Source organism: Primulina huaijiensis, chromosome 15 (assembly GCF_012295235.1).
Source record: "Primulina huaijiensis isolate GDHJ02 chromosome 15, ASM1229523v2, whole genome shotgun sequence".
NCBI classification, from domain to species: Eukaryota; Viridiplantae; Streptophyta; class Magnoliopsida; order Lamiales; family Gesneriaceae; genus Primulina; species Primulina huaijiensis.
In genome coordinates, this window is record NC_133320.1 from 3,897,853 (window position 1) to 3,915,968 (window position 18,116).

An 18,116-nucleotide genomic window follows, 5' to 3' on the forward strand; every position below is an offset into this window, starting at 1 on the left:
TACAGAAATAATAGAAAGGATAATATTACTATTCCATTATTGATCCACAAAACCAAGATATATCAGACTATCCATTTCGAAAATAATCATAATCGAGCATGTACAGATATAGCAGCAGTAGGCATGGTAATTATGCTGTTAATGTGTTAATGGTGGTGCTGGGCTTGGGACTGGCGGCGGGAATTGAGCCGACAGCTGGAACCACCATCACCACCGGAGGCGGCGGAGGGGTGGCGGAACAAGAAGCCGACAGGGTGGTGGCGCTGCCGGGGCAGCCGGCAGTGAGTTTCAGGCAATATTCTGGGTATGTGAATGTGAACCAATGTCATGGCAGGGCGTTGTTCTATTGGTTCTTTGAGGCCACAAAGCTTCCTCACAAGAAACCTCTGCTCTTGTGGCTCAATGGAGGTCAGCTTTTTTATCCACGTTTTAAATTATTTATTATTATTATTATAATTATAATAATTATTATTATTTTCATCCATTTTAATTTACTACAACTTTTTTTTAGTAATTTCTAATAATTAATTTTACAACAATTTATTCTTTTATCAGTTTTTTTTTTAAAAAAAATAGACATTTTCGATTTTCAAACCTTAATTATGATGCATGTCATAATGTTTTGGAGATATCTGAGTTCNATGTTCTATTTTTTGACCAACATACATTATTCGTTGCCGGGGCGATTTCGGAAATCAAATTATGACGTTTAGCTTTAGCTTTGGCTTTGGCACGATGAATACTGAAAGAAGAAAAAATAAAAATAACAATTAAATATTTAAAAGAAAAAAAATTATGTGAAACGGTTTCACGGGTCGTCGTATTTTGTGAGACGAATCTCTTATTTGGGTCATCCATGAAAAAATATTACTTTTTATGCTAATATCATTACTTTTATTGTGAATATCGGTAGGATTGACTCATCTCAGTGATAAAAATTCGTAATACCATCTCACAAAAAACATGTTATTTTTAAAATAACAAAACACGAAATGTTATTATTTTCAGTCAAAAGCATAAAATTTAGCTTTGGGCCCTGCATTTATTTATTTTTTTGGCTTTTGTGAAAATATCTTCATTTTCTATGGCGTCCATTAGACTAGAATAGTCAACGGTCCAACTACAAACCATTTTATAAATATGTTATTATTATTATTATTATTATTATTATTATCTATACTTGTATTTTTATCTTATACGTGTGTCTTTTTTATATTTTATATTTTCAATATTATAAAATTTTATTCTTACTTTATTATCCTAATTTTTCGCGATTTTAGTTCTTTTTCTTACTCGTGTAGTTTCGGATGAGTAATCTAATAAAAAAAAATACTAGTTTTACATAAAATTGAAAAAATATGGATTAAGACTAAAATTTAATACAAAGAAGCAACTATACACGGACAAAAATCCAAGTTCTTTTTTTTTTTTTAATCTCTTGTGAGACGATCTAATAAATTTTTATCTGTGAGACGGGTCAACTCTACCGATATTCACAATAAAAGTAATACTCTTAACATAAAAAGTAATATTTTTTCATAGATGACCAAAATAAGATACCCGACTCACGGAATTGATCTGTAAGACCGTTTCACAAGAGTTTTGTGTTTTTTTCATCTTTTAATATTTATTTGGTAAATTATCAAAGGAAAAATGACCAACGAATTTTTATTAAGATTGGTTTAATATTCTTCTGCTAATTATAACACACAGTTCAATATTTTACCATTTTAGTTCGATAAAATATCAACGATTTTAAGTAGAGTATGTCTATTGTGAGACGGTCTCACGAATCTTTATATGTGACCGCGACGGGAGGTGGGTACGACTCCGCCTATCATCGATCCCATCTGGATGGTTCCGCTTGCCACTATTAGTTTCTAGCCGATCGACCGTAAGGTTTGGCTGCATGCAGGTCCTGGATGTTCATCAATAGGCTATGGTGCATTGGAGGAGTTGGGGCCTTTCCTTTCACAGAAAGGTCAACCAGAGCTCAAGTTTAACAAAAACACATGGAATAAAGGTGGTACTTCTCATGCATTTCTATGTTTAAAAATTATCAATAATATTTCAAAATTTTCATATGTTATATAATTGGTGGGATGGGATTCCTAACGTGAAATGCAGCTGCCAACTTATTGTTTGTCGAATCCCCTGTTGGCGTTGGATTCTCATACACAAACACCTCCGCTGATATTAAACAGCTGGGTGACAATATCACAGGTTGTATATATATTAATTATTATTATTATTATATGCGCATGTGTGCGCGCGCACATGTACGTTTCATTAACGATATATATGTTTAACCATGCATGAATAATTGATGATGGATCAGCCCTGGATTCATACATCTTCTTGGTCAATTGGTTCAGAAGATTCCCACAATATAAAAATCAGGACTTTTACATTTCTGGGGAGAGCTATGCAGGTAGGTCGTCATGCATCAATATTTATCTTTTATTTCTCTTCACTGGAGTCATTAATTAGTTGATTTAATATTAATTATCGGATTATTCATGTTAAACTATTTGAATCCATTTAATATTGTAATGTATTATAGGACACTATGTACCCCAGCTTGCAGAATTAATCTCAAGGGAATTCTGGTATGCTATGATGTGTATGAGATCCTTCGAATAATCGTATCGTGCCGTTTGGATAGTTTATATTTTCTATAATTGTACGCAGTTAAATTGAAGTATATATCTCAATCTTTTAATTACAATCCTCATGTGTATATGTATATATATTTCGGGAAGATATATATACAGAAGAAATGGAACAATATGATAATGATAATAAAATTAGAATGATGTGCAGATAGGGAATCCTGTATTGGATGATGAAACAGACCAAAAGGGATTGGTAGACTATGCATGGCACCATGCTGTAATATCCGACAGTTTATACCATCGGATCAATGTCGAATGCAACTTTACTCGAAAGAATCAATCTGAAGGGTGCAACCACGCGGTGGATAAATACTTCGAGGTGTATAAAATCATAGACATGTACAGTTTATACACTCCAAACTGTGTTCATTCCAATACCAGTGCTGCTAGTAGATCACCAGCTATACCTTTTGGTCATCGCCTCTTATCAACCTTTAACCATGTCGGTATCATGTACCATGCATTATATTTAAAATAATATTTATCCTAAGTTTAATATTGTCGGGGGGTTTCAGGGGAGGAGAGTATATGCAGGTTATGATCCATGTGACTCAGATTACACTGAGAAATATCTAAATAAGGCTGATGTTCAAAGAGCCCTTCATGCCAATGTCACCAAAATTTCCTATGCATGGACTCATTGTAGGTATGAACGTGAGTTATCAAAAATAGGAATTTTCTTTTTCGCTTTGCTTTTGAGTTTGATTGAATGAATTTATGTTAATGCAGCGACACCATCACGTCCTGGAGCGATGCACCATCGTCTATACTCCCGATCATTCGAAAATTGGCTGATGCTAGTCTACGAGTTTGGGTGTACAGGTATATAAATCCGTTTCGTTATCTCTTACCATATGATCAGTAGACTAGTGTCAAATTAGTGTATATATATATATATCTATATATAAATATACTAGATGCTTTGAATGGAAAACTCAGTTTCTTGTTTCAACAGAAATTTCCAAAGATTTGTCAGTAGTCAGCATGTAAGCTTTGAGTACATGCGCTGAACGAAACTCATCGATTTTAATCGAGTTCACATGGCCAATATGAAATATCACAGAAGCCTGTTTCCAATGATTTCTTATTTATCACATGCCAAAGAATAAATTCTATCGAGGGAAGAAATCCAACCAATCCAATCCATAACAACCATTTGCTTCCGCCAAATACATGCCAGTCAATTGTTTGAGGCCACTCCCGATCAAGAACTTTGTGTTCAGTTAAGAATTGCTCGTTAATCAAACAAACTAGCGTAGCTAGTTGAAAGAGCAGGAGAGGATAACAGCTGCATGCATCTTGTCCCAAAAAAACCATCTACAAGTTGCTGGAGAAGACATAAATTACTTCATGGTTAGGTTGGAAATGGAACAAAGCACACAATGGAATATTTTAACACAGAAACCTCAATGGGAACACTAACAGAGGAAAATAGTGCAAAAAGCAACAAAATGGTGAGAAGAGTTGGAATAAAAAGAAACAGGTATCCAAGGTTCGATAGGAAAGTATCTTCCAGGAGAAGGATTTGTGTTTCTCGGATTCAAATCTCCCCCTCAATTTTTTTTTTGAAGTCTCTAAAATTTGTTCTTGCGCTCTTAAAATTTCTAATATATTTTTCGTCCCCTGACTGGTTCCCTGTGGTTGATTGATAACTTGATTGGTAATCAGTGGAGATACTGATGGGAGGATTCCAGTGACATCAACAAGATACACTTTAAAGAAGTTGGGATTGGAAATCACTCGGGACTGGTCTCCTTGGTACACTGACAAGCACCAGGTATTTTTTAATATAAAATTATATTTTTCTGTTTTAAAATAATTAATTTAATGATTTTAATGTGTTATAATGTAGGTTGGGGGGTGGACTGTGGAGTACAAAGGGTTGATGTTTGTAACAGTAAGAGGAGCAGGGCACCAGGTCCCCTCCTTCAAGCCCAAGCAATCGCTTCAAATGCTCAAACATTTCTTGGCTGGCAAAGCACTCCCACCAGCACCATACTAATTTTTAATCAATAATTTCATTGTATTCTATTCCAATATACATTATAAGCTTGAAAATAATATGCTAGCTAATCCGGAAAAGATGGCAAGGCATGAGTTGGGGTGGATCGTCGAAATTCGGAGACGGGGTTTTACTTGATAATGAAATTTTGCGTGTGAAACGTGAATTCAAAGAAAAAAATAATACATGAAATTTCAATTTATTTTCGTGAAAAGAATGATTATGCGGTCGACTTATAATCTATCTAGTAGGACATAGTTTGTGTTCGAGACCTAATTTTAACAAACTCATGTTGGAAATCAGTTTTCTCGTGTCCAAAACGTAGCGGAAGTTTTAAAATTTTAATTTGATAATCAAATAACATTTTTGAACACTCGTGTGGTTGGAGCAATAATAATCATTCATAGAGGGTTTATGAATATACCTTGAGTGAATAAATCACTTGGAGCCGATTATTACGGGATTAGCAGAGATAGCTCTTGTAGTATTCCCTACAAAAGATCTTCTTAAAAAAATTCTTTCTTCGATCTTCAATCAAGTTCACGACTGGAATATGTGTTCCTGTTCTAAATTGCAATAGAAAATTTAGAAGAAATTTAACGGTAACACTCGTATGGTTTGGACATCTATATGCTCTTAAGTCTTACCGAGAAAAGCGATACACAACATTACATATGTTAGTCTCAAGTTCAAGCAGCTTTTATCATTACTTTTAGGTGACTGAATCGACTAGAAACGAATTTAGAATATATAATGTTTACATATGAGTTTCAAGATCGAAGTACGATTCATTTGTATTAAGTTATAATCAAGATCTTTATCTATGTTGATTGTATTATTATACATATAAAGTAAAAAGAAACCATGAAATATAAATTATACTTAAATAAATATTATTTATTACAACCAAATCAATAAATTCATTAGCCAACAGTTGACTTACAAGACATCTATTTTAACAACCCCACCTCCCAAACTAACAAAAACAAGGAGAATGATTGCGCAGCAAGCAACTGAATGGGATTAACAAACTGTGTGCTTGTGTTAAGGTTAAATCAACATCGGACTGGCATTCTTTATTTGTAGCTAAACCATCTCAAGGAAACTTGTTATAATTTCTCGTTGTCATAATCTTAGGCCACCAACTCCCTCATCTTCCCCCTAAAATTAGTCAAACCAAATACCATCTACCAATAAACTATTAATTAACTTGCATTAATCCCATACTCAATCGATTAATTAAAGGAATGTAATTCATAAAATTTTCCTCAATCTTCCATAAACTATGTGCCAAGGATTAAGGACCAATCCAAATTCTTCTTCTTGACGCACACTTGTTCATAGAATATATACATTACAAAGTTGGCTGCATTTTCAGCTCACCAAATCAAACTCATGCAAGCCCTTATTAACACACATGACATGCATGACTCACTCACTATTCTGCCACCATAATTCCATTTCTTGAATTCATACCAAAATGATGAATACTTCCGCTACTGTTAGTAGTCATTATGTGGCTAATTATGCAGCGAATTATTATGGTTTATTCTGGTTCTTTTCTGATATTCAAATGGTTGAGATTTTGTTGGCTTTTCTTGTGTTTCTAACAATACACTGCTTGAGGAAGAAGAGGCATCAAGGCCTCCCCAATTGGCCTTTCGTGGGGATGCTGCCATCTCTTATGGCCGGTGTCCGTGGAAACATATATGAGTGGATTTCTGGGATATTGAATACCCAAAATGGGACCTTTACCTTTAAAGGCCCCTGGTTTACCAATCTCAATTGTGTCGTTACCTCGGATCCTCGGAACGTGGAGTATCTCCTCAAGACGAATTTTACGAATTTCCCTAAAGGAGGCTACTTCAGGAACACGGTGAGGGACTTGCTAGGCGACGGCATATTCAACGCGGATGATGTTGTTTGGCAGAGGCAGAGGAAGACGGCGAGTCTTGAGTTTCATTCCGCAATGTTTAGGAGGATGACTACTGATTCCCTGATCGAATTGGTGCACGAGAGATTGATCCCCGTCTTAGATGATTCTTTGAAGCGAAACTCCTGGATTGACTTACAAGATGTACTACTCAGGCTAACGTTCGACAACGTGTGTATGATCGCTTTTGGGGTGGATCCAGGGTGCTTGCGCCTCGGCCTGCCCGATATCCCATTTGCTCGAGCATTCGAGGCCGCGACAGAAGCAACCGTGTTAAGATTTATGACGCCTACTTTTGTATGGAAGGCGATGAGGTATCTTGAGCTGGGAAGTGAGGGGACATTGATGGAGTCGATAAAAGGAGTGGATGATTTCGCTGAGGAGGTGATCAGAGGTAGGAGACAAGAACTGGACAAGAACGACGACGACGGGCAAAGATCGGATCTGCTGACGGTGTTCATGGGGCTGAAAGATGAAGATAGCAGACCATATTCTGATAGATTCTTGAGGGATATTTGTGTGAATTTCATACTGGCGGGAAGGGACACATCGTCTGTCGCATTGAGCTGGTTTTTCTGGCTTTTAGATGGGCATAGGGAGGTGGAGCATAGGATAATGGAGGAGATTAGTGGGATTTTGAGCAAAAGAAAGGGGCCGAGTTGCAGTGGAGACGTTGTGTTCAGCGCGGAAGAGGTGAAGAAGATGGAGTATTTGCAGGCGGCTCTGTCGGAGGCTCTCAGGTTGTACCCATCAGTCCCAGTCGACCACAAGGAGGTAATTAATTAACTTGGAATATTATATCCAAATTACATCGAGAAAATTTGAAGATTAATATGATTGTGTATGTTCATAAAAATAGGTGGTGGAAGATGACAAATTCCCGGATGGAACCGTACTCAAGAAGGGAACAAAAGTAGTGTATGCGATATATGCAATGGGTCGAATGGAAAGCGTATGGGGCAAAGATTGCAAAGAGTTCAAACCAGAGAGATGGCTGAGAAACGGACGATACATGAGCGAATCAGCCTACAAGTTCACGGCATTCAACGGTGGCCCTCGACTCTGTTTAGGCAAAGATTTTGCTTATTATCAGATGAAGTTCGTGGCGGCCTCTATCTTGTACCGGTATCGGATGACCGTCGTCGAAGATCATCCCGTGGAGCCAAAACTGGCACTGACCATGTACATGAAATATGGACTAAAGATGGAGCTTTCCACAAGAGATAGAAGCTAAACAAGTGTCATAAATCTTTGGGTGTGGTAACTTTCTATGATGTAGTTATGTTGTGTTGTGTGTTAATATATTATTATGTTCTTCATTTGGACCTTATCTAAATTATTTCAATTAATGATTTTTTTAATTTAAAATTATAGACAAAAATATGCACATTTGCTGTTGATGAATGATGATTGTAAACATAATCGAAAAATTATCCAAATAATTTAATTGAGTCCGATATATAAAACTTTATGTTGTGTGTGTCATACTCTTAGTTATATTCCAGCCCACATTTCTGATTCCAGCTAATAGGGGAATCTACATCCCCGACTCTACAGTGATTAAATCATTTTTCAAGTTACCATCTATGTTTCAAATATTTATTAAATTGATCAATGTTTTACTATTATTAATTATCGGATCCGGTACGAAGAAGATAACATCTCCATTCGTTTCATACCCGCTCCGATTTGTTGACAAAAATCATCGAACTCAGATCCGATAACACTCATTAATCTCCCCGTTTCCAGCTTTTCACGCGGGGATTCGAACCGGTTGGAAAATTGTGCTGCCTATTTTAGAGAATAGGAATTTTGATTTAGACATTCGGTGACTTATTTGTTTTCCTACTTTTTAGACTCTAGGAGGAAGCCGTCTTACATCCCAAGGCATTAAAATAAAATAATTGCATGTATCCTAAGCAAAGTAAATTTGTTTTTATAGATATTAGGTAACAAAGTATCCTTTAAAAATTTAATTTTCTATTCAACATTTCTTCTTTACCTCTCATTACCAAAGTTGAATTTCTAGCCTTTCGGGATGTGCACTCAATTCATAAGTAAGTTTTTTCTGACACGTTTTGATGAATCTATATTCGTGAGATGAATTGATGTTGTCCATAATTGCAATGAAAAATAATAATTTTAACATAAAAATAATATTTTTTCATGAGTTATGTCGAAGACATGTATCACAAAATTGATCCTTGAAAGTAGATTTTCGTGAAAATTTTAATTTTGTGCAATTTGATAAGTTGTACAACAAGTACATTAAATATGAAGTAGATTTCTCGATATTTTGAATGCCTTTTGTCATGAGTAATAAACATTTTTTTTATATTGTGTATGATTTATTATTGGTATATCAAATGATAGAATAGACAAATACTGAAATTAATTGGAATACTTAATCCATAAAGAGGACATCAATCAAACTCGTTATCAAAATAATTTAATTAAGTCCAATATATTTAATGGGGTTTGACCGAGTTTATACATTATTTAAAATATATTATTAGATGTATATAAAGTGTTAAAATATTTTTTTTTATATCCATAAAAATTTATAAGATTTTTGAAGAAGTAAAAAATTACTTTGCTTTGTTATTTTATTTTTAAAAATATATATATTAGTAAATATTCAAAACGATTCTTATAAAAAACAATAATAAATTATTATTAGAATGTGGAAAAAACTTATCCGCTGCCGGGGCTCGAACCCGGGGCACAGCAACTGTGCCGAATTTTCTATAAGAAATTGACAATTTGCTACAGCGGAATTAGTTGTAACAATATGAATTAAAATTTTATATATACATTATTAATTGAAACCTGAATATCATCTCAAATTCTGAATTATGATAATGTTTAACCGACAATTAATTTGAGTTTATCAAGTTGTTTTTCGACTCTAGGAGGAAGGCATTCTGTGATCCCAAACACGGAAATGAAAATAAAATAATTGTAAGGACTTTAAATAAGAGATTAAAATTTTAGGATTTATATAAATAACGAAGTTAATTTTCTACACAACTTTTCTTCTTTACAACATCACCTATACCACACATTCAATAAAAATGAATTTCTAGCCTCCCTGGATGTGCACTTAATTTCATATGTTCCATAAGTACACCTAACATAAAGTAGATTTCTTGAAATCTTGAATGAGCCTTATCGTGAGCAATGAACCTGTGAAGTTTTCCAAGAACCTCCACAAAACTACATCCAGCAAACTTCTTCACTCCTCTTGATTCCATCTCTTCTCTAGTTCTTCTTGCTTCATCCCACCATTTTATAACCGCGTATACATTAGATAGCCCGATGTATCTCCCATCGTGATCGCCCTCCAGCTCAATCAGCTTTCTTCCCACTGCTTCTGCAACTTCACATTTTCTATAGTTTATACAACCGTTAAATAACGCTCCCAACATTGAAGCTGTGGGCTCTATTGGCATCTGAGATACCAACGAGTATGCCTCGTCAACGTGACCTGCACGAGCTAGCACATCCACCACGCAAGCATAATGCTCAGCCTTCGGCGCCATACCATTCTTAGCAATGATGTCTAGATATTCCCGTGCCTCCTTCACCAATCCTCCATGGGCACACGCATTCAGCAGGCACAAGTATGTGATCTCATCAGATTTGATACCCAATTCTCGCATTTCCTTGTAAAGGTCCAATGCTTCCACAGCATAGCCATGCGTTGCGAGCCCTCCTATCATCGCATTCCATAGCAAAACATCCGTGTATCTTGCTGAAACCTCACGAAATACAACCAGTGCCTCCTCAATTGCACCACATTTAGCATACATATCTACAAGGGACGTCCTTAAGACGAGAGTTATCGGGAGCTTATTCTCTACTATGTATCGGTGCATCGTCCTTCCTTGTTGAAGTGCACCCAAGTGAGAACAAGCACATAAAACACTAACCATTGTTACCTCATTTGCTTTCGGTTTTCCATTCGCTCTCATTGTCTCGAAAACCGACAAGGCCTCCCTGTGATTCCCATCCTTGACATAGCCATCAATCAAAGAGCTCCACGACACCACATTCCTCTCAGGCATCGTGTCAAACACTTCCCTCATCGAAACAACATCCCCACACTTGGCAAACGCATCCAGAATCGTGTTCCAAGACACCAAGTTCCTGGCCAGCATTTCACCGAACACTTTCTGTGCATTTTCTATTTCACCACACGTACCATACATATGGATCAAAGAATTTGATACAAACAAGTCAGACGCAAAGCCATTCCTCGACGCATGCGCATGAATACATCCGCCAAGTACAGGGTTCGAAAGGCGTGCCGAAGCCTTGACAAGAAAAGGGTAGGTTAGATGGTCGGCGGCAACACCATGAAGCAACAGTTGGACAAACACGAGGATGGATCTGTGTGGCGTTTTACTATTTGAAAATGCCCTTATGAGAGCATTGTAATGAAAGATCATGGGATTTGGGAGCTGAAGAAAATATCGATGAGCATAGCCGATGTCGAGAGAATTAGCGGCCAAAGACAGAATTTTTCCCGTAAATGGATGGATGTTGGATAGGCCAGAAGATGTCAGAAGGGCCTGGATTTGCTTCAACTGAGACGAACTGCTGCACTTGTCAAGCAAATTTAAGAAAACAGAAGATGATACATCAACCATTCTTGTTCAACGATATTCACTGTTGTTTGAAATATATCTGTAATGAACTATGAAGTATATATATGTGCATGTTCGAACAAGGTTGATCCTTGGTCAAGGACCGCCCGCCAAATCGACTCACCTCTAATCAAGAAAATTATAGCCATTAGGGACGAGTTGCTGCGGCTCTTAGACTCTGACTATAAATTTGTTAACGACATGGTTCTCCTCTGCCCCTCGACCTCGTACCGGGTTTATCTTTTCTGTCGATCATGTACTGCATGGATGCCTATTGTTTGGAATTCATGTATACTTACAATCATTCATGCATTTTATTGTATAATATATGAGCTAAATCTAAGCTCTTAACAAGGATCCGTTGCCTTTCCTGGAGGACAAACTTGGCACCTTTTGTGCGAGTCACGTTGAATCGATTAATCACTTGTTTATTCAACGTTCATTCAGTAGCAACATATGGAAAAAAGACCTACGATGGCTTCAAATGACATTCTCAATTACAACCCTTAGAAGTAAGTGCACTGAAATTATTTAAACAAGGTAACTCTTCAATTGTCAAAGCTTGGAACCTCATATATTTTTTATTCACACATGATACGATTTCTTGAGCTAGCTTTACTTTTGGTTGTATTGAACGATGTACATGTCCCACTTTTTGGTTTTGTGAACATTGCAAGTCTGCAACTCCTCGGGTATCCCCGTGTGCATTTGTAAATGGTTTGATTAATATACCATTCATCAACTGATCAAAAAATAATAACAATTGCCAGCAACACAAATATATTAACAGAGAAATAACACTTATATTTCCGGAAAGTCTCGGGACAATATATTTGCTAAGCGAAAATACATTAGCAAAGCAAGGCCCGATATAATAAGTAACTACTATTGTACATTTAGGCAAAACAAAAATGAAAACAGAAATGGTGTCGATACGATAGCATTCAATAGGCAAAACATAGTATGCAACCACATGCTTTAGCTTCTCCCAGAAGTGGAGACTTCAGTACTGCACACAGGACAAACCTACACAAACCCATAATACAACCATTATTTCTCTAGGTATCCCATTCTCAATCCATTGCAATTACTCAAGCGCGATGAGAATATTCGTACCTTATTTATTTTTAGCCAATTGTTAATACATTCTGTATGGTAAGAGTGTTTGCAAGAAAGAACAGTCAATGTTTCACCATCCTCGTAGTCCAACCTACATATAACACAGCTAAGGGAAAGGATATATAGTTGTCAGTTTGTCACCTTCATACAACAACCAAATAATAATTTATTTATACTTTGTTTCTTTGGTTTTTTTGGAGGGTCGGGAGGAGAAAACAAGAATTTACGCCAAAGCAGGAACATATTTACTTACGAATCACTGATTCCTGCTTCGTCGCCCTGAGATTTATAATTGACAGAAGGTAAGGATGCAATTGTATCAACAGAAAGCCCCCTACTTTCTGTTCCAACGACTTCACCAAGTGCAAGTAACTCCTGTACCATAAAGTAACTTGTGAATTTAAAGTAAAACTATTCAGAGAAGAACCAGAACCCAAGTTTGCAACCAGAGTTACCTCATATGACAGCTCATCTGGATCCACCTCATCCCATGCATCCTAAAAAATCATCAACAATGTCAAGTACTACCCCAAAATATATTGACAAGTCTCAGTTGACTGTTGCTACAATGCAAATGAAATGAATAACGAGAAAATCACAAGCCAAGTGCACAAAGTAAATAAACAACCCACAAAAAAAGGAAAAAAATGTTATTATACTAGTTCCAAACTGCACATGACAAATTGTTGATACAGGTAAAGCAAAAGCAAAGGTATCCAAAAATAAAGGCATTCATGCCCATGTTTAACCTAATTTCAAGTGAAAAGGAAATCATTTGGTTGCAACTGCAGGACATGCAATCTTTCATGATCAACAAAATCTGGGAGGAGGCCTTTGAGTTCTCTATTGGTAAGTGGGAAATGTGATGGAAAATTGGTAATTTAGCCAATTCTTCCCAACCAATTTAATCTCAACTGATAGCAACTGGATAATGAAACGGACAAGTCACCACATTCCCAAATTGGATAAGTACACTAAAAAAAAGTTAAAATCGTCCTTAATTAGTTGAATTTCCAGGTTTCCTAGTATCACGAAGGCATTTTTGTCCTTAAAAAGTTTAGGATATAAAAATACAAAAATTGCACTTTCATTTTTTATCTATGACGACTTGATGTTTTAGAAATCTTCTGGCCAATTTTTTAACATGTCTTTTAAATGTGTTGGAGTTATTCATGGCCAAAATATTATCATAAAAGAAGAGATCTTTTTCCTTCTTCATGACCAAACTAGGGGTCTACAAATGAGAGAGCATTCAAACAACTGAACAAAGTTAGGGGAATGTTTGAATTCATTTTCTGGCCCTTTTTTCCATTTCCAGATAATAAACCGAACATTACACTATTCTCTACTCCCAAAACATCTTTTCAATGCTTTCATATCCTCCAACAGAATCATTACTCTTAATTTATCTTTTCAATACTCCCAAAATATTATATTATTATCTTTCATTCTAATCATATAAACTATTATTAAAATTTTAAAAATATCCCAGACACCATTAAAATAATATGCATCTTATTATATGGAATCACTAACTCGATATATTCTTACATGGTGTGATACCTATCATAAATGTCTCCTTCAGAAAATAAAAGCAACCATACAAACAGTCTCCAATTCATTCATGGGAATTGTTATCAAGAATATTTTCCATATGATGGAAAACAATTCTAAACATGGCTTTTCTATTTCTTGTTGCGGACTCCTTTTAGTGTTCTTGTACCTCATTTATGAATTGTTGCATGTAATTAAATTCATAACTGGCAAATATTTAAATTTCTACTGCATAACAATCTCGGTAACATGAGAATCCCAACATCTCCCATTTCTCCATCTTCTTAGCAAAACTAAACACAAGCAATGACTACCTCAATAAAACTGCTGCATGGCAGCTGTAAGAACATATTTATACTTCAACAAACCTAAGAAGAAAACATGGAACCGAAGATGAAATACGATAAAACTGTTGACCCACATAATGAGCAGGAAAATCAATTATAGAATTTGTAGGGGGCGGGGGTTCACCCATGTTTTAAAAACATCAAAGATAACGCGAGTTCAAAACAAGCACATTTCTGAAGTCAAATGTTCTGGAAAGAAAATGTGTGCTTTAAAATTTTGAACCAATAGAGGCCATGTACCATTAAGAACTAAGCTACACACCTTTTTTCTGGTTTAAGTTCAACTTCATTTCAGAATTACATAAATGCAGCAAGGTTGCATACCAAAACGGATGAAAGATAAGTAGACATATCCAGTAAAACTTGCACATAGAATATTCACATAAAAACTAGAGGACCTTTGAGAGATGCAAGTGACAAAAAATCAGAAAGAAGGCACAAGATATTGCAACTTTTATGGCATGGTCTGATCACTTTTTAGATATTCTACAAATAACGAACCTAGAGAGCTAACAAAAAATTTCCAATGATTTCCAATAATCTTTTCAGTCACACAAATAAATAACACCAAGCTTGAGGAATAGCATTTTCCCCTTACTAACCTCTCCTCTCCTCTCCTCTCCTCTCCTCTCCTCTCCCACAACATAAGTTTCTTGTCATCTTATTACAGACTCAAGCATTACTGATCTCCTTCTTGAAATGAGGCTCATTAGCTCAAATCAAGGGAAGATGCGAATCAAGAAGTGTTAAAGAAATGTTTTTTTTATTGAAACTTGCAAGAAGAAGTTTACAAAATATATGACATGGTTGTGAAAAAATCTATCAGAGTTCAATATTCGAAGAAACAACATTTATTTACGTCAAAAGATTTAAGCTATCCAAACCATATCAAGCTGAGCTTGGAAGGGTTCCTCGATCTACTGAATGAAAGAATGATAGCAAGTGTAAAATAACTTTTGCTGACGAAAAGGTAAATGAGACAGCCATGTGTGCATCGGGGTACCTGAGAATTATCACCATAATCCTCGCCGCCGTCGTCGTCTTCGTCGTCACCTTCCCCAATGATCACTATTAAGTAGTTAGAATGGAGTAAATCAACCAAAGTTCACTCAAAGAAACAGATGGGTAATAAAAGAGGAAGTAACCAAAAGATGGCCAATTTATACACTGACTGTCATTTATTCCGGCGAGAGCCAACAGTCTAGCTGCCATTGCCCGTTCTTCAGCATATTGTAAAGCTCTTGCATAGGCTTCATCACTAGAAAAAACAGAAGGATCCAACTCAGCATTTCGGTTCTCATTTTCTACTCCTTCTTCATGATCATACATATCAAACACATCTTCAGCATCATCATCCAGCTCATCATCCAGCTCTACATCAGTAAGATTATTATCCTCTTCACTGGCATCATCATAATCATCATGGTCAATATCATCATTGTCTTCAATCCCAAAACTCCCAGTTTCCCAACTTCCATAATCACTGACATCACCACCATCAATCCTCAACATCATATATGCCCTTTCCTGTTACATGAAACAGAAATTATGCTATTTTCCAAAAACAGATAAGAAAAGGTACAAATTAGCATCAATGATAAACCTTTATTACCGCTCAGATACATTTCAAATAAAACCAGGAAACCCTAAATGACAATCGATGCTTTGTTAACAAAAAAAAATACAGTAAACAGAATAGAACCGTGCCATCACATTGAGTTAAATTCAAAACTTTTTACAAAGCTTTCTGGAGGCAAATTCCGGATTTACCCAAATAAGTAAGCGTCGGAAGCAACAAATTCTCACCCTTAAATAAATAAGAAATGAGGAAAAAATTATTTGATATTCAGAAACAAATTATTAACAGTAAAAAAACACAGAAGAAAAGAAAAACCTGTTCTTGGAGGGTGCGGGCGAGGGCAAGATCGGAATCGAGTTGACTGAGGTCCGTAAACGGCGTTCTCCGACGCTGATTTTCGCCGTCATTTCCGTTGGACGGTGGATTATCAACAATGTCGTTAGGGTCCCGTTCTGCCCCCTCCGCGGCCGCGGCGGTCGCGTCATTCGTGTTCGCCATTCTCAGATATTTGAATTCGCAAGAAGCAATATACAGATGTGAAATTGGAAGTAAAATTTGCTTGGGCTGATTCCTTTTACCATACGTATATACTGCTCATGCGGATTCTCTTACACACTTTTATCGAATTATCGATTATATTACTTTTAATTTAATCAAACAAATTTAGCACTAATTTTGTGCATATTAAATATTAGGGAAAATTTATTTTTTGGTTACTTTTATGTTAAAAATTTTGAAGTTAAGAATTTAATGTAAGTTTCATGTATTTCAAGATTATTTTTTGTTATAGTCAATATTAGGGAAAATTGATTTTTTTTTTGTCACTATTTTTGTTTTTTTTACGATTTTAATAATCTATATTATCAAATTTCAATTTTAATATAATATCTTTATTTATTTGACAATTTTAGTCTTTTTCTGGTGTGGCACCGATGTGACACCAATTCAACACTGATGTGTAGTGTCATGTGAGCGTTCTCGATTAAAAAGTACTAAAATTGTCAAAAATCAGAAGATAAATGACCAAAACTTTAGACAATATAGACTATCACAATCGACAAAATTATATAATCAAAAATGCAGTTTTCCCTAAAAATTTAATGTTGAATATATATTTTTTTGGGAAAAATGCAATTATTGTCCTATATATTAGTTATTATGCGATTTTGGTCTTTTATGTTGTTCGATTTCAATTTTAGTAACGTGTCTTTCATTTTTTGGCAATTTGAATATTTGTTTTTCAAAGGTGTTGATGTGATTTTTACACATCAACGTCATGTCATAATTACTTAAGCGTCACATAAGTGTCATATTAGCATTACATTAAAAACTGAGTAAAATTGTAAAAATAACTAAAATAACGGATCAAAGGTCTTGTAGTATAGGTAGAGCAAGTGGATCTATGAGTTGTGTTTGGATTAATAAATTACACATGCTTTTTTCAAAAAATTTAATTTAATTTTAAATCCATTCCAAGTTATATAATTTTATCGATAAGTATAATAAATTTTATATACATCCAAAATATTTGCAATTTGAAATCCATGCTCAAATTCTTACAAATGTAATATCTCACCCAAATGAAATTCATCAACAAAGCACGAACTCTAGTCCAAATTCGATCAATATCATGTAATGAATTGTCAAGATATCTAATTATTATTGTATTAAAGACAACAAGAAACTCAATGATTATTTTGAAGAAAATTAAATATGATGAAGATAGACAATTTTTTTTAAAAAAATTACATTTTAGTCCTATAATTTTGTCGTTTTGCTATTTGGTTATCTATGTTATAAATTTCACTTTAATATTGCATATTCCGATTTTTGCCAATTTTGGTGTTTTTCATTAAGAGTGTTTATATGGCAGATTAGAAACACATTGACTTCATGCAAAAACAACAAAAGATTGAAATTTACCAAAAATACAAAGATAATAGACTAAAATTAAATTTTGATAACATAAATGACCAAAATCGTAAAAAAACAAAAATATACGGCAAAAAAAAGTAATTTTCTCAGACTTAAAAGCAAAGCTTCAATCCTTTCAATTCCAATTGTTTCATATATTATTTGGTACGTAGCCGATAAAAAGAAATAAATTAAAAAATATAGTTTATGTAGTGCGATTAATTGTATAATGTTTAGTGTTAAAGGTTGCAGTGGGGGTTAATGGGCCTTGCAATCGATTGCTTTTTATATTTGGACTGTTTGACGCAGAGCCCAATTACACATTTTTGGCCCAATTTATTTTA

The 18,116-nt window shown here is 35.2% G+C and overlaps 4 protein-coding genes across 8 annotated transcripts; 2 read left to right on the forward strand and 2 right to left on the reverse strand.

The window, feature by feature from the left end:
* Positions 1-4,843, forward strand: LOC140959802 (serine carboxypeptidase-like 34). Its single transcript, XM_073417816.1, is given in 11 exon segments — positions 1-408; positions 1,916-2,023; positions 2,128-2,223; positions 2,339-2,431; positions 2,564-2,584; positions 2,587-2,609; positions 2,824-3,117; positions 3,191-3,321; positions 3,405-3,497; positions 4,344-4,452; positions 4,528-4,843. Coding segments are annotated over 11 exon segments (1,428 nt in total). The 5' UTR covers positions 1-98; the 3' UTR covers positions 4,678-4,843.
* A 1,106-nt stretch (positions 4,844-5,949) lies between these two features.
* On the forward strand, positions 5,950-7,940 carry LOC140958577 (cytochrome P450 86B1-like). The gene is made up of 2 exons (XM_073416073.1): positions 5,950-7,384; positions 7,470-7,940. The coding sequence occupies exons 1-2, from the start codon at positions 6,158-6,160 to the stop codon at positions 7,842-7,844; spliced, it is 1,602 nt and encodes a 533-aa protein (XP_073272174.1). The 5' UTR covers positions 5,950-6,157; the 3' UTR covers positions 7,845-7,940.
* Positions 7,941-9,591: 1,651 nt separating this feature from the next.
* LOC140959190 (pentatricopeptide repeat-containing protein At5g08305-like) lies at positions 9,592-11,560 on the reverse strand. The gene has a single exon (XM_073417007.1). The coding sequence runs from the start codon at positions 11,260-11,262 to the stop codon at positions 9,676-9,678; it is 1,587 nt and encodes a 528-aa protein (XP_073273108.1). The 5' UTR covers positions 11,263-11,560; the 3' UTR covers positions 9,592-9,675.
* Positions 11,561-12,042: 482 nt separating this feature from the next.
* LOC140959191 (E3 ubiquitin ligase BIG BROTHER-related-like) lies at positions 12,043-16,451 on the reverse strand. Of its 5 annotated transcripts, none has more exons than XM_073417012.1 (7): positions 16,174-16,451; positions 15,452-15,806; positions 15,283-15,320; positions 12,834-12,875; positions 12,632-12,753; positions 12,376-12,484; positions 12,043-12,285 (listed from the first exon to the last, which is right to left on the reverse strand). In XM_073417012.1, exons 1-7 carry the CDS (start codon positions 16,354-16,356, stop codon positions 12,238-12,240), a joined length of 897 nt encoding a protein of 298 aa, XP_073273113.1. In that variant the 5' UTR covers positions 16,357-16,451; the 3' UTR covers positions 12,043-12,237. The 5 variants fall into 5 exon arrangements, with proteins under 5 accessions (XP_073273113.1, XP_073273110.1, XP_073273112.1 ...); XM_073417009.1 differs by having other exon boundaries at positions 15,283-15,347; XM_073417011.1 differs by having other exon boundaries at positions 15,446-15,806.
* Positions 16,452-18,116: the final 1,665 nt, after the last annotated feature.